The sequence below is a fragment of the Erpetoichthys calabaricus genome, chromosome 13 (assembly GCF_900747795.2).
Source record: "Erpetoichthys calabaricus chromosome 13, fErpCal1.3, whole genome shotgun sequence".
In the NCBI taxonomy this organism is placed as follows: Eukaryota; Metazoa; Chordata; class Cladistia; order Polypteriformes; family Polypteridae; genus Erpetoichthys; species Erpetoichthys calabaricus.
Genome location: NC_041406.2, coordinates 63,016,004 through 63,032,619, shown reverse-complemented (window position 1 = coordinate 63,032,619; position 16,616 = coordinate 63,016,004). Strand labels below are relative to the sequence as shown.

The window sequence follows — 16,616 nt, the reverse complement described above, 5'->3', positions numbered from 1 at the left end:
AACTATGTTATACCTGCTACAAGACAACATGAGGCAAACCCAGCCAAGCTGTGCTGTTACCTATCAGTTTAGACTTGAAAATATTTTGAAGTCATTCATTACCAAATTACCTCTGAATTAAAATGTATTTGACTTCAAGATGCACACTTCAGCCTTTGGAAACTAAAAATGACACCTTTTCACCATCTTCTGCTTTGAATTACCTCATTTCCATCGCTTTTCAATCAGAACAATTAGGAGCAAAACATTTTCAAAAGATCTTACATTATGTACAATCTGTGAACCAGCATTTCTTGAGTCAATGTTCACTGTTTCTTCCTTAAATGACTTTTAAACTACTCATAATCAAGTGAATTATGATAATTTTTAAACTACTCATAATCAAGCGAATTAAGCTGAATTAATTTGCAGTGAGGACTTACTAGAATGCTGGTTTTGCTTATATGAATTTAGATTTACTTTGTTCTTGTGTGTTTCAAATCTCCTCTTCCATTACAGACTCACAGGCACTATTCTAATAAAACTGAATAGAGGAATTGTTGTAACAGTGAGACACCAGTTTATTGCAAGGCACACTTGCAGAGACAATCACACTCGTTAATCTAATTTTAAATGTGAGAAAATCAAGTACCTGGAGAAAAGCCACACAAATTCAGTTGGTTGGAAGACCCAGCAAGTTGAATTCATAAAGTGATTGTGCCAAAAATCGAATCCAAGGGTCTGGTGGTGCTAGACAGCAGTGCTAACAATTTCACCACAGTGCTGTCACGGGACAGCAGAAGTGAATGACAAAACCAGATTTCTTCAGAGACCATTAATAAACCTATTAATATTCTTTTTTTATTATATGTGTATAGACTGATGTTTTGCTATTCTGTCCTGTAATTCAGAAGATATTACATTTTAATATCATGGTAGTGTAAATTAAAATGAGTTTGGTGTGTAAATGTTATTCAGATTAACATTTGATTAAGCATCTTTCAGTGTCATATTTATGATTTTCAGGTCCTGGTTTCTTTGCCTCTGAGTATACAGTTCAGTATTAGGCATCTACTGTATATAAAGTTGAGTAAAAAGAAATTAATTTGTTGCCATGATGGGAACGACTATTTAGAATTAGATAATATTAGCATACTTTCTGTGGTCTCCGTAGTTTAATGTGTTTTCATTTGAATGTTGCTATCTGAATATTAGTGTGATAGGGGTTATAAATATGCATGTCATTGGATTATAAACATAAGCCACAGATATTAAAAGGGAGAAAGTGCATCCTAAATTCATGTTTATAAGTACAGTAACTTAAAAGGCCTCCAAATCAAGTACAGATACCTCCTTACTCAGAAAGTCATTTATTCATCTATATTCTTACGTTACATCTAAAATATAAAAGTATAAAAAATATAAAAGCAATTAAAATATGAAATTAGTTGTCTGTACTATTCAACAAGTCTCTGATGTGGTTTCATGTGACGAAAGAATAATTTTGCACTTTTATTTGTCCTTCCTTGTCTTATTGCTATTCACCTTCCTTAGCGTTTCAGAAGCATCTCTGAGTCATGTAGTGATAATGAGCGGATTTCTGGGTCAATTAAGAGAGAGATGTGTTATTGTCTTATCATTTACATTTACAAAGCTAGCTTTTTTAACTTCCATCCATCCATCCATCCATCCATTTTCCAACCCGCTGAATCCGAACACAGGGTCACGGGGGTCTGCTGGAGCTAATCCCAGCCAACACAGGGCACAAGGCAGGAACCAATCCCGGGCAGGGTGCCAACCCACCACAGGATACACACACACACACCCTCACACACCAAGCACACACTAGGGTCAATTTAGAATCGCCAATCCACCTAACCTGCATGTCTTTGGACTGTGGGAGGAAACCCACGCAGACACGGGGAGAACATGCAAACTCCACACAGGGAGGACCCGGGAAGCGAACCCAGGTCTCCCAACTGCGAGGCAGCAGCGCTACCCACTGCGCCACCGTGCCGCCCTGCTTTTTTAACTTTCTTGATAAAAAAAGATTACAAAAAATGATTCTTCAAAAAGGATGAACACTATGTTTTCTGCTATTGTCTTTGCCATGAAAGAAGATTGGCAGTTTACTACTTCTTCTTTTTCTTTCGGCTCCTCCCATTAGGACTTGCCACAATGGATCATCTTTTTCCATATCTTCCTGTCCTCTACATCTTGCTCTGTCACATCCATCACTTTCATGTCCTCTCTCACCACATCCATAAATCTCCTCTTAGGCCTTCCTCTTTTCCTCTTACCTGGCAGCTCTATATTTAACATCCTTTTCCCAATATACCCAACATCTCTCCTCTGCACATGTCCAAACCAACTCAATCTTACCTCTCTGAGCCGACCCTCTAATGTACTCATTTCTAATCCTGTCCATCCTTGTCACACCCAATGCAAATCTTAGCATCTTTAACTTTGCCACCTCCAGCTCTGTCTCCTGCTTTCTAGTCAGTGCCACCGTCTCCAACCCATATAACATAGCTGGTCTCACTACCGTCCTGTAGACCTTCCCTTTCACTCTTGCTGATACCCGTCTGTCACAAATTACTCCTGTCACTCTTCTCTACCCATTCCACCCTGCCTGCACTCTCTTTTTCACCTCTCTTCCACAATCCCCATTACTCTGTACTGTTAATCCCAAGTATTTAAACTCATCCACCTTTGCCAACTCTGCTACATGCATCCTCACCATTCCACTGACCTCCCTTTCATTTAAACACATGAATTCTGTCTTGTTCCTACTGACCTTCATTCCTCACCTCTCTAGAGCATATCTCCACCTCTCCAGTCTGTCCTCAACCTGCTCCCTACTCTCACTACAGATCACAATGTCATCAGCAAACATCATAGTCCAAGGGGACTCCTGTCTAATCTCATCTGTCAACTTGTCCATCACCATTGCAAATAAGAAAGGGCTCAGAGCCGATCCCTGATGTAATTCCATCTCTACATTGAATGCATCCGTCACTCCAACCACAGACCTCACCATTGTCACACTTCCCTCATACAAATCCTGTAAAACTCTTACATACTTCTCTGCCACTCCCGACTTCCTCATACAATGCCGCAGCTTTTCTCGAGGCACCCTGTCAGATGCTTCCTTCAGGTCCACACGCAATGCAACTCCTTCTGGCCTTTTCTGTATTTTTCTATGAACATCCTCAGAGCAAATATTGCATCTGTGGTGCTCTTTCTTGGCATGAAACTATGCTGCTGCTCACTAATCATCACCTCCCTTCTTAACCTAGCTTCCACTACTCCTTCCATAACTTCATGCTGTGGCTCATCAATTGTATCCCCTTATAGTTACTACAGTTCTGCACATCCCCCTTATTCTTAAATATCGGCACCAGTACACTTCTTCTCCACTCCTCAGGCATCCTCTTACTTTCCAAGATTCCAGTAAGCAATCTGGTTAAAAACTCCACTGCCATCTCTCCTAAACACCTGCATGCTTCCACAGGTATGTCATCTGGACCAACAGCCTTTTCATTCTTCATCCTCTTCATAGCTGCCCTTACCTCTTCCTTGCTAATCCATTGCACTTCCTGATTCACTATCTCCACATCATCCAACCTTCTTTCTCTCCCATTCTATTCATTCATCAGCCTCTCAAAGTACTCTTTCCATCTTCTCAACACACCCTCCTCATTTGTGAGTATGTTTCCATCTTTATCCTTTATCGCCCTAACCTGCTGCACATCTTTCCCAGCTCGGTCCCTCTGTCTAGCCATTTGGTACAGGTCTTTTTCTTCCTCTTTAGTGTCCAACCTCTCATCCAACTCATCATACACCTTTTCTTTAGCGTTCTCCACCTCTCTCTTCACCTTGCGCCTTATCTCCTTGTACTCTTGTCTACTTTTTGCATCTCTCTGACTATGCCATTTCTTCTTCGCCATCCTCTTCCTCTGTATACTCTCCTGTACTTCCCCATTCCATCTCCTTCCTCTGTCAAGATGTCACGCCAAGCACCCTTCTTGCTGTCACCCTTCCTACTTCTGCTGTAGTTGCCTAGCTGTTCGGTAACTCTTCATTGCCACCCAGTGCCTGTCTTACCTCCTCCCTAAACTCAACTTTGCATTCTTCCTTTTACAACTTCCACCATATGATCCTTGGCTCTGTCCTGACCCTCCTCCTCTTCTTGATCTCCAACGTCATCCTACAGACCACCATTTTATGCTGTCTAACTACACTTTCTCTGCTACCACTTTGCAGTCTTTAATCTCCTTCAGATTGACTATTCTGCATAGGATATAATCTACCTGTATGTATCTTCCTCCACTCTTGTATGTCCCCCTATGTTCCTCTCTCTTCTTAAAATACATATTCACCACAGCCATGCCCATCCTTTTTCGCCAAATCCACTAACATCTGACCTTCTTCCTTCATTCCTCTCCTTGACACCATACCTATCCATCACCTCCTCATCTCTTCTGTTCCCTTCACCAACATGTCCATTGAAATCCGCTCCAATCACCACTTTCTGTACTTTGGATACACTGTCCATCACCTCATCCAACTCACTCTAGAAATCTTCTTTCTCATCCATCGCACACCCAATTTGTGGGGCATATGCACTAACAATATTCATCACCACAGTTCCAATTTCCAGCTTCATAATCATTACTCTGTCTGACACTGTTTTAATTCCAAAACACTCTTGACATACTGCTCCTTCAGAATAATCCCTACCCCATTTCTCCTCCCATCCACACCATGATAGAACAATTTGAATCCACCTCCGATCCACCTGGCCTTACACCCCTTCCATTTAGTCTCTTGCACACACAATATATCAACCTTCCTTCTCTCCATCATATCGGCTAACTCTCTCCCCTTACCAGTCATGCTGCCAACATTCACATTTCTTACCCTCCGTTCCACTCTCTTTACCTTCCTCCTCTCCTCTTTCCTCCAGACACATCTCCCCCCCACCCCCCTTCTTCTCCTTCTTCAGCCAGCAGTAGCCCAATTTCCAGCAGCACCCTGTTGGCTAACAGTACTGGTGGCAGTCATTGTTAACCAGTGACATGACTGATCCGGTATGGAAATCTGTATTGATGTCCGCATGGTGATCTGGAAAAATTTTACACTGGATGCTATTCCTGACATATTTCTCCCCATTTATCCGAGCTTGGGACTGACACAAAGAAACGCACTTGTTTGTGCATCCCCTGTGGCTGGGTTTTTCCCCTGTAGTAATGATTAGCTCTTCTATTTATATCGTTGGTTTTTTGCTTCTGGCTTTTGCATTATGCTAGTGCTTATACTTCCATGAAAAAATATATAGCTTTAAAATGAATCTAGTTGTCTTCTAAGGGTGCAGGACATACTGTATACCATGCTGTTTAAACCAATGACACTGTACAGAATGTGCTTCTTTGTTTGCTTGCCAATTTATTAATCTAAACAATGAATCGCTTCCTTATTTTTAATAATGGCTTTCTCTTATTAGCTTCAGGCAGTAGAAAATGAGAAGGTTCGATGGGAACATGAAAAATCTCAATTGCAAAAGAGCATTGAAGGAAACAAAGACCGGATGCTGAAACTTGAGAGTTACTGGATTGAAGCTCAGTCTCTTTGCCATACTGTGAATGAGCACCTGAAAGAAACTCAAAGTCAATATCAAGCCTTAGAAAAAAAATACAACAAGGCTAAGAAGCTTATAAAGGACTTTCAGCAAAAGTAAGAATTGTTGTGAATGACGTTTTTTTAGTTTAGTTTACTGTTCTTTAAGTTGTATGTCACATTGATGTGTCAGATTTTAACAGCTTGATTTCTCTGGCAGGGAAATTGATTTTATAAAACGAGAAGAAGCTGAAAGGAAGAAGTTTGAAGATACTGAAAAATCCCACTTGACAGAGATACAGATTTTACAAGCAAGGGTAATATTAATGAGTTTTAAAGGAATGCTTCCCATTGACAACTTTTTACATCTTCTACATTATACGCTACAATTGTATGGAAGGAGGTATGCCACAAATGTGATTAAGTGCATTCAGAAACACTCAGTAGTCATTGAATTCTGACCTTTCATCCATTTGTCAATTTACTAACTTGCTTTATCCAGTCCAGGCCTGCTGAAGAGCAAATCCAAGCAGCATTGGACACAAGGAAATAATACACACACCCAGAGCTTTTTTAGTAACAAATCAACAAAATCTACACATACTGTACAGTGTTTGAGAAAAGGAAAGAAAGCCTGAAATTACATAAAGAAAATCTTATTATTATTTCAGCCCAGGACCATTGAGCTGTGAGGAAGCAGCAGGAAATGATATGCCACATATTTCTGAACTTGTAGACCTCAAACATCAAAGCATTTTTATGTGAAATTTTTGAATTATTCTTTGCATCATATATACTGTGTGTATATATATATATATATATATATATATATATATATATATATATATATATATCCATCCATCCATCCATTGTCTCCCGCTTATCTATATATATATATATATATATATATAATTCACTAAGCCGGGAGACAAGTAGCCACCCATGGAAAACACGCCGGAAGGGGCGTGGATTCACTAAACCGCCGACAAGTAAGACGCCAATGGCGCACGCAGGAAGGAGCCACGCCCACCAACTCTTAGACCATTGGCTACGACGAAAAAATCACAGAGCCACGCCCACCAACTCGGACGCGACGCCTCGGAAAACATGCCGTCATTTCTGTTTGTCTGTGCCACAGCCCACTTGCAGCTCTGAGCCACGTTGACTTTTCATTAGTCAACCTCAGTGGAACCTTGGTTCACACAGAGGCAGCGCCAGAGAGAGACAGAGGCACACACAGGCAGCGCGAGAGAGAGAGTCGCGCACACACAGGCAGCGCCAGAGAGACAGAGGCACACACAGAGGCAGTGCCAGAGAGACAGAGGCACACACACACACACACACAGAGGCAACGCCAGAGAGAGACAGAGGCGCACACACAGGCAGTGCAAGATAGAGCCGCGCAATCCTTTAAAACTGAAGTTAAAACACAATGAAGGAAGCAGTCTTTAAAAACCAATAAGCCCTGTGCCTCTTTTTCATTAGCGTCTCACCTACTTCAGGCCCTTCAACAGTCGAGACGCTCTCTCTGCAGCTGACCTTCTCTGTGCCTGACTCCACTACTGTCAGTCGCCTGATTAAAAATGGCCTTTTGAAGGGGAGCTATGGACCCGCTATACCACAGGAACACATTGCCTTCGAGCCTGCTCTCGCTCACTCTAACGTACCGGCTTTCTCTCTCTCTCCTCACTCGCTCACACACTGCACAGGGGAGAAATACCCGAAGCATGAATCTACCCGGAAACCTTTTCAGCCACACTTCCATGCCCCTCGCTACACTGTGAGTGCGATGATTATTTATTTAAAAATGGGCTTTTGAAGGGGAGCTGTGGACCCGCTATACCACAGGATCACCTGTGACATTGCCTTCACATTGTTTTCCTTTTATTTATGATCCTGTTGAGCAGATCAGACACCCAGGCAAACAACACTGAATAATCAATAGCTGCAACCACTTTGCCCGCCCCAACTCCTCACCTGAGTCGGTTTCGTCTGTGTTCAGCAGTGTTTCCCAAACTCGGTCCTGGTGAACCCCTGTGGATGCAGGGTTTTGTTCCAACCAGATTCCTAATCATTAATGCCGGTGAAACTCATCCGGGATAAGTCGGTTTTTCAAATGCAGCCATGTAGCAGATTAGTCTAGCAGGATGTAATAATCCGAGATGAATGCGCGCCTCCGCGCTGAGTGGAAACACAATGTATATTGCTGCAACAAAATGATGAAAGAACAGGTGCATTTTTTTCACACACGCTGAGTGGGTGGGTGTTAGTTAGTTAATTAGCAACTTGAAGGATTTCAAGATATAATATACACAAGAGATAACACTGCAAAAGCGGCCCAAACCAGAAAAGACAGCTGGCAAATTAAACGTGTGTGCATTGTACTTACTGAAAGCAGCGTTACGGATTTTGCAAATGTTCATTTTTTTCCCTCTGCTTAAAAAACATTGAAAAAGCGGCGCGGATTGGTTTGCAGCGTGTAAAACAGTTTGTTTGTTGCGGATAATTTGCTATCCACACAGGGAGGAACCGGGAAGCGAACCCACAATCTTCCACTGTCTCCTTACTACAAAGCATCCGTACTACTACAGCGCCACAAGGCAGTTAAAGAATGCACCGGGACACATGTTCATTTTTCCCCTGTGCTTAAAACACATTAAAAAACTGTTTCTCAACTGTGACTCCGGAACAACTCAGTATGCGAAAAGCGGCCAGAACCGCAAACAACAATGAAAACTCTACGTGACTCACAGGTAGTGATGGGCCGCTCGATACTCAGGTTTCGACACTGTGTTGAGCTTTCGAAGCACTGCAGATTTTAATACTTGATCGAATAATGACATCTGTGATTTAAGGATTTCACATTTTCTTTCTCAAATGTGCTTACCTATATCATGGCAAAGTACAGGGATAAACCTTTATTTTCTGTCTACTCCGTTTTAATTAAGACAGACCAAAGAAAACATTTAAGGCTATTAAATGTGATCTCAAGAAAAGATCAGGGTTAATTATAATAATAATAACAGGAGTGATTATAATGATACAATGCAAAAGTAAATACTAATTGAAAGAGCTGGGAATGCATGAGGTGAGGCGTCTTATTTTGTTTAACTCTTGCTATCGTATAGTGCATTCTGCCTGTCGGCGTTAGTTATATTTATATTTTTTAGACATCACACACTACAAGCTGCTGACGAACCCTTCTCTTCGTTGTCAGTCTGTAGCTACGAAAAAATAAAAGCAATACGACTTTTAACAGACGTCATTGAAGTGTATCATAAGTTTCTGTAACGTTAATGAAAATGGCCAGGAGGTGTCACGAGAGAGGTGAGTGTCAAATGCTTCGAAGCTTTGATACGATTTCCGACACAATTGCTTCAAACGTGTTGATGCTTCGCGAGGCTTCACCCCGCCCATCACTACTCACAGGTTACTGAACGAGAAATCAGCAGACTAGCATGACGGATGGGGCGTAATGGGCGTCCTTCCCCTCTCCTCCGGATTTTTCAAATGTTAATTTTTTCCCTGTGCTTAAAAATCATTAAAAAAGCGGCCTGATTATGCGGCGTATGGTACGCCGCGGGTTGGCTAGTATATATATAATTCACTAAGCTGGGAGACAAGTAGCCACCCATGGAAAGCACGCCGGAAGGGGCGTGGATTCACTAAACCGCCGACAAGTAAGATGCCAATGGCGCACACAGGAAGGAGCCACGCCCACCAACTCTTAGACCATTGGATACGACGAAAAAATCACAGAGCCACACCCACCAACTCGGACGCGACGCCTAGGAAAACATGCCGTCATTTCTATTTGTCTGTGCCACAGTCCACTTGCAGCTCTGAGCCACGTTGACTTTTCATTAGTCAACCTCAGTGGAACCTTGGTTCACACAGAGGCACACACAGGCAGCGTGAGAGAGAGACAGAGGCACACACAGGCAGCCCGAGAGAGAGAGAGCCGCGCAATCCTTTAAAACTGAGGTTAAAACACAATGAAGGAAGCAGTCTTTAAAAACCAATAAGCCCTGTGCCTCTTTTTCATTAGCGTCTCACCTGCTTCACCGCCCTGCAACAGTTGAGACGCTTTCTCAGCAGCTGACCTTCTCTGTGCCTGACTCCACTACTGTCAGTCGCCTGATTAAAAATGGTGAACTCCTGCAATGTTACTATCTTGGTTGGCTTTTAAATAATGTTCGGATTTGTTCAAATGTTCCTTTTTTTCCCCCTGTGCTTAAAACTCATTTAAAAAAAAAAGTGTTTATACAACTGCTGCAATGTTACAGAGAGAGAGAGAGCTCGCCTGCTTCTGAGAGACAGAGGGGGAGGCTCCTGTGCTGCTGAGAGAGAGCCTGCGCGTGCATCTGAGCAAAGACAATTTCCTGTTAGATTTGCCTTTGCAATGACAATTAATAAGGCACAGGGCCAAACTTTCAAAAAGATGTGAATGTATCTGCCAAAACCAGTTTTCAGTCACGGACAGTTGTATGTTGCTCTCTCCAGAGTTCCATCTTTTCATTCACTTACTGGTATGCCTGCAGGAACACGTGCAGCGAGAGAGAGCGAGTGACACACACACGCATACAGGTGCGCGAGAGAGAGAGTGCTGGACGCATAAGAATAATAATACTTCATTACATTGATATACCGGTGTTTTCAGTATTCAAAGCGCTATCCACACGGAGAAACCGGGAAGCGAACCCAAAATCTTCCACAGTCTCCTTACTGCAAAACAATAGCACTACCATTGCGCTACAAGGCAGTTAAAGAATGCACCGGCCTCGATTTTGTTTTCACTTCTGTTTACAGCGATCGGATCGTAGCGTGCATTGTTGCAATGTTACTTTTCTTGGTGGATTATTACATTACAGATGTTTCACATGTTAATTTTTTTCCCTGTGCTTAAAAGACATTAAAAACGTGTTTCTCAACTGTGACTCCGGAACAACTCAGTACGCAAGCTATATTAAGCGTCAACAACGAAGACTCGCTACACCTTAATGAACAAGTGCTGAAACTTATCCCTGCCAACAAAGTAACTTTCACCAGCGTGGCCTCCATCGTCACAGACGATCCCGCTTTCAGTCACGGACAATTGTATGTTGCTCTCTCCAGAGGTCCATCTTTTCATTCACTCACAGTGGTATCCACAAACCCACCCCATTTGGACAACTGTGTCGTTCAGCAAGTGTTCACCCATCAATACATAATTATGCGGCGTATGTTACGCCGCGGGTTGGCTAGTATAATATAATATAATATATATAATATATATATAATAGTTACTACTAGGGGGTGTTGCAGCACCCCAGACATAACTGCACAAACACAAATTGCAGGTTCAAATAAAAGATTTATTATAATTACCTTAAGAGAGGCTACTTTTTGATATAATAACCAACTCCAACTGACCTGAGTGAGGCAGAGCGACACCTTTTATCAACGACCCGGGAGTACTTGTGGTGGAAGGGCATATCCCGTTGGAAATATTTCCAGGTAAAGCAGGACTCCCTAAATGTAGGGATCATAAATCCCTGCAGCATCCCCTGGCAGCACCCATGGAATCCAATAGAGTTTCTCCACAGCACTATAGTTCCCAGCATGTCCTGCAGGTGTTCATTTGGTTACCAAGGTTCAAGGATGCTGCCATCTAGTGTACAGAGTCCTCTCTGATTGCTCCATTATGTTGTGCTCCTGTCCAGGTAAGGGTCCTTTATCCACCCTTGCTGGGATGCTGACACACTCCACAAATTGTTGGCTTCTCATGCCAGCCTCATGGCAAAACAGGAAGTGTCCTGCCTTTTCTTTCTCCTGCCCTCCCACCAAGGTAATGGACTGGGACTCATCCTGTCAGGGATACCAGCCCAGGCGTTCCGTCCATGACAATATAAATATACATTATATATACTTTATATGCTATACATTTTTTCCTAAATTTCATTATACAGTACAGTATGCTAAAAGCAGTTACTAACAGTTACTATTGGATTGACACACTTTGCCTTAAGCACAAATATTTTACTTCATAACATTAAGTTTTGAAAATAGTATATATTTATCTTATCAATTATTTCATACACAAATCTGACATAGTACAGCTGAAAAGTTACAATGATTTTTTATTTATAATTAATAATTGAACATTTCCTCTACATTTAACACACTATTTTTCATAAAGTTTACTGTCATATTGTCTCAGTTTTTAGCAATACGTTTTTCTTTTTAGAGACCTTAGCAATTGTTAAGAATTGTTTATAATCTATTGAAAGCCTTCTGGCTGTCTTTTACATCAGTGGTGCACTTTGCTTGTAGATAACAGATTTGGAAGAAGAGCTTTTTAAGCTGATGAAGCTAAATGGGACTCAGGTGAACAATAACAATAATATCACTGAAAGCAGTTCCTGTCATAGTATAATTGGACGAGCTTATATAGGAGACACAGTTGAAAGCCTGGAAGGAACAGACAAATCATCCCAGGCAGGTCCCAGTGGAGGTGAGTATTCACTTAAGGAGGAATTTTACCATTTTATGTGCTAGGGCATCTAATTAGAAAATGCACATTGTAATGCATGGATGCTTAATAACAAAAGTTCAATCTTCATATGAGATTTGATAGTAATTTAAAGTGATACATACTCTTGTTTTTATTTTGCATTTCTACTAACAATTTTAGGCATCCTTAAGTTCACTGTTATTTTAACTTTGACACTTTAGAGGTTTTTCTAATCAATACCAAAAACATTCAAATTAATACATTTCAATTGCCATATAATAAGCTTACAAATTGTTGAAGAGGGTAGGGGAAACCCTAAAATTTTTACTTAATCGTCTCACTACTTTTTCCTGGTAGTAGGCCAGCCCAGACTTCCCTCCCCAACTACAGAGTACAGCTCTTCCTGGGGAATTCCCAGGTGTTCCCAAGCCAGCCAAGAGATATTTCCCCCCCAGTGTGTCCTGGGTGTGTCACAGGTTCTCTGCCGAGTGGGATGTGCTCTGAGTAGGGGAAGCCAACCACAAGGCATCCTTACGAAATGGCCTAAACTTTTTAAGGCAGGCAATATCCTTACATTTGACGCTTGCCTGGAATGACAGTTAGTGGCTGCAGAGATTGGATGTGAAGGCTGTGTTAATTATGTATGTTATTTAAGCAAGCTCTTTAATCATTTATGCTTATCTGTTGAGTGCTTTGTTGTAATCATTTGGTTTACAGTTTTTAGTTTTTTAAGCTACAGACTTCAAATTTTGTGTTTTCCTTAGGTCTATTAGCTTAACGCCATCTTTATTTGGTTCCATCATTGGTTTGCTTTTCACTGCTTATTACCTCCAACCTGTCTATTATCTATATATTGTTATACAATACAATACAATACAATACAATACAATACAATACAGTTTATTTTTGTATAGCCCAAAATCACACAAGAAGTGCCGCAATGGGCTTTAACAGGCCCTGCCTCTTGACAGCCCCCCAGCCTTGACTCTCTAAAAAGACAAGGAAAAACTCCCAAAAAAAAAATCTTGTAGGGAAAAATGGAAGAAACCTTGGGAAAGGCAGTTCAAAGAGAAACCCCTTTCCAGGTAGATTGGGCGTGCAGTGGGTGTCAAAAGAAGGGGGTCAATACAATACAATACAATACACAGAACAGAACATCGATAGATACAACATAGTATTTAAAGCTCAACTACATTTAACAATGTGCATGGAAATACGTTACTTTGTAAAATCTGGTTCTGGACGTCATTTGGATCTGTGGTGGCATTGCAAGATGTAGTGAAAATTCAGTCAAGTGGTTAAATTGCAAGAATGCAAGGTGTCATCAGTTTTTCTTTATATAAGTTAACAAAACATGCTTTCTCTTCATAGTCATATTAAAACATTTTCTTCATTTATTTTTGGATTTGCTTTACATAAATGGGTAGCACATTGGTGCAGTGGGTAGCACTGCTACCTTACAAATCCAGCATCTGAAGTATGAATCCTGCACCCAGCTGTTGTCTGTGTGTTCTATCCATGTCTGCATCGTTTTCTTCCCATATCCCAATAAATGTGCTGGTTAGGTGGACAAGTGACTCTAAATTGGCCCATGTTGGTGTGACGGGGAGCTGCAGTGAAATTGTGTCCTGTCCTGGGCTGTTTCCTGCCTTGCACCCTGTGCTTCCAGGATAGGCTCTATCCTTTCATGACTCTTAATTGGTAGGTTCGAGAATGCGCTGTTGAACAGTTTTTAACTTTTTCTTTTTTTCTTTGCACAAAGCAGGGTAAACTATGACAAATAAGCTAATTTAAGAATATGTAGTGCTCTGCTTTGATAATAACTATTCTAAAGCTTGCTTATTTTATTTGAATAATCACTACACAGTAGTTGATATTATGTGTGTCAAGTAAATACATGTTTTAAATTTGCAAGTAAAAATTAAAATTGTATGAAGGTGTAGTGTTTTTTAAGATTAGAATAAAGGAATTTTAAGCCTATAAATCAAATGTGGTACATACCAGAATAGGAATGCTTAAGGATTTTACATCACATATTTCAAGACATTGAAACTTTATACTCAATATACTTTATAAATAATTCATGTTGCCAGTATTATTGTGTGAAATGAACTCCTAGAACATTATCAGAGGTTTAAAGGGTGTTTGGAATCGTGAAGATTAACCTGAAAATTTCTTTAATTTGCACACAGTGTCTATACAGTGTATGTTCTTCAGTGTTTTGTTGATCTAACTTAATTAGTTCTCAGTGGAGAAGATACATTATCCAAAACCCTACTAATAGTGTGAACTGTTGTTATATTATACTAGGGGGTGTCCCCCTGCTTGCTTTGCTTGCCAACCCCCCCCCAGCCTGCGCTATGCGCCAGCCACTTCGTGTCTCTGCCGCTTGCATTGTGAAGAGGGGGGGCTGAACGCACCCCAAGGAGACGCGGTCGCTCCTCCGAAACCCCCTTAAACGGTGATACAATGGGAAACAAATACAGTTTTTTTTTTACCTCCTCTTTGCTCGATCAGCTGCTGGCTTGCTGCTGCTGCTGTGCTGCATGATCTGCATCTCGCACGGTGCTTTCAAACATTTAAAAGCAGCTGTCCTACTCTTTGTCTTTTATTTCTGGCCCCGGGCGTGGTTAAATCTTTTGGCACAAAGTCTCGTCTCACGGGACGCGAGTTCTTGATATTTTTTAGGTTATAATTTAAAAACGGAATAAGAATCTGAAAATCGAATAATATCTCATTAAAGTTCGATAAATTCTGAAAGAAAGATACCAAACATATATATGTAGGTTTTCAAATAAGCCCCATTTAAAGCATGACATTAAAAGTCACATAAAATCGTTGCACTTTTAGACTTAGGATTTTATATATAGAGAGTAGTTAAGAGTGAAATACAAATTACTGCATAAAAGATGTTAGTGTTAATATTAATATGGTAAAAGAAAATGATTAATCTGACATATTCCATTTAATCTTACTGTTTGTTTTTACTTGATGGTGAAACCTTCTGGAACTCAAAGAAATTAAATTTAAACACCATACGCTTATTCTTTTCTGGAAATGTTCCTATTGTATACATTAATGATTCATCTTACATTACATTTTTCATGTAAATACCATCTTCTAGCTGAAATATCTCACTACAGTTTTTGAATTCAAGAATGCTTCTTTGTCTTTTTATTTATTTGTTAGGCAAAATGGAACGTACTTTAAAATGTTGTTTAGTTTAGGGGAATATATTCATAAGGTGCAAGTACACAGTTGTTTTTGCCAAAAGCTTTACTAACTAGCAAAACCATAGCAAAATGGAGCACTTACATATATTTGCTAAAAACACTAACTGTACTTATTTCAATGTAATTAGAAATGTTGTCTCTTAACTTCATTTCATTTCAGTGTAGAAATAATCTTTCCTTTTTCCTATAAATATTTACTCCCATTTAGGTACATTTTCTTTATAAACATTTTATTGAAAAACTACAGTGTATGTTTTTTACCTGGGATGTGGAGATCTGACCTGCAGTTGTGAAGTTATCCTAACTTTTGACAGATTTGAGTCTCAAGGGCTTTATTAAACAGGGTTACAACTTCAACCAACACATCGGTCACATCTGTTTTTTGTAAAATTAACAAAAGCACACCAACACGACAACTGCAAAGGTGATTTGTTTTAAACTTTAATTTTGACACCCAAATCAAGCTAGGCTGCAATGGTTTCACAGAGAATGCCATGTAATTCAAGCAACAGCACAAGCAAGACAAGCAACTAAAGTTATGGAGCGACCTTGAGAACTCAGTGCAGCTCTGGGGTCTATGTATGTTATATATGCACAGTTGGGCAGTGCACAAGACCTTTCAGTTCCCACAGGAACTCTTTTCAAATGAATTCGGTCCAAGCCTCTCAATAAAAATAATAGTAATTTAAATTTTGTCAAAAGAGGATTTTTATTTAAATTAAAACAAACCTGTTGATTTTTATGGCCATGTCAACAAAGTATTTGAGCAAGCTGCACAAACCCTTTTATCGGCTGAAAAGTCACAGGCACGAATGTGTTTGCACAATTTGCTTTTTTTTCTTACTTAATACTAGCAGAGAGCACAACCTGCTCCTTTCTGAAATACATTTTGTTTTGATGGGAGCTCAGTTTGGATCGTTCACTTTCTTCCATCTGAATATAAGTCTTGTGAAATCCTGTTCCACATTCTTTTTTTCTCATTGCCATACTGGCTGGTTTTAATTGTCCTTTGCATGTTTCCCTGCTCCAGTTTTTCAATATGCTTTGAATATATGGTGCCTGAAAATGACATTATAAAAATAAGATTGGATTTTTAATAAGTAAGCAAGACAGAATTTTTATAATGTAATTGTTTTTGCTCAGTATCAGAGTTTATTGCAGGTATAGTCAACTTGACATCCACCATTGCTAAATGCCAGCTGCCAGTTAGAGTTAGGGCAATTAGAATTAGTGAAAAGGTCCCATACCTGGAACTCATACACACCTTTATTCACTATTGTATACTGCATGAA

At 40.3% G+C, this 16,616-nt stretch overlaps 1 protein-coding gene across 3 annotated transcripts in view; it reads left to right on the top strand.

Moving 5' to 3' along the window:
• Window positions 1-16,616, top strand: part of ppp1r9a (protein phosphatase 1, regulatory subunit 9A) — a 286,652-nt gene that overhangs the window by 211,387 nt on the left and 58,649 nt on the right. For all 3 annotated transcript variants that reach the window (XM_051935819.1, XM_051935816.1, XM_051935817.1), the window contains exons 9-11: window positions 5,486-5,715; window positions 5,819-5,915; window positions 11,911-12,091. In XM_051935819.1, coding sequence (XP_051791779.1) covers window positions 5,486-5,715; window positions 5,819-5,915; window positions 11,911-12,091 — 508 coding nt within the window. The remainder of the gene's footprint in view (window positions 1-5,485; window positions 5,716-5,818; window positions 5,916-11,910; window positions 12,092-16,616) is intronic.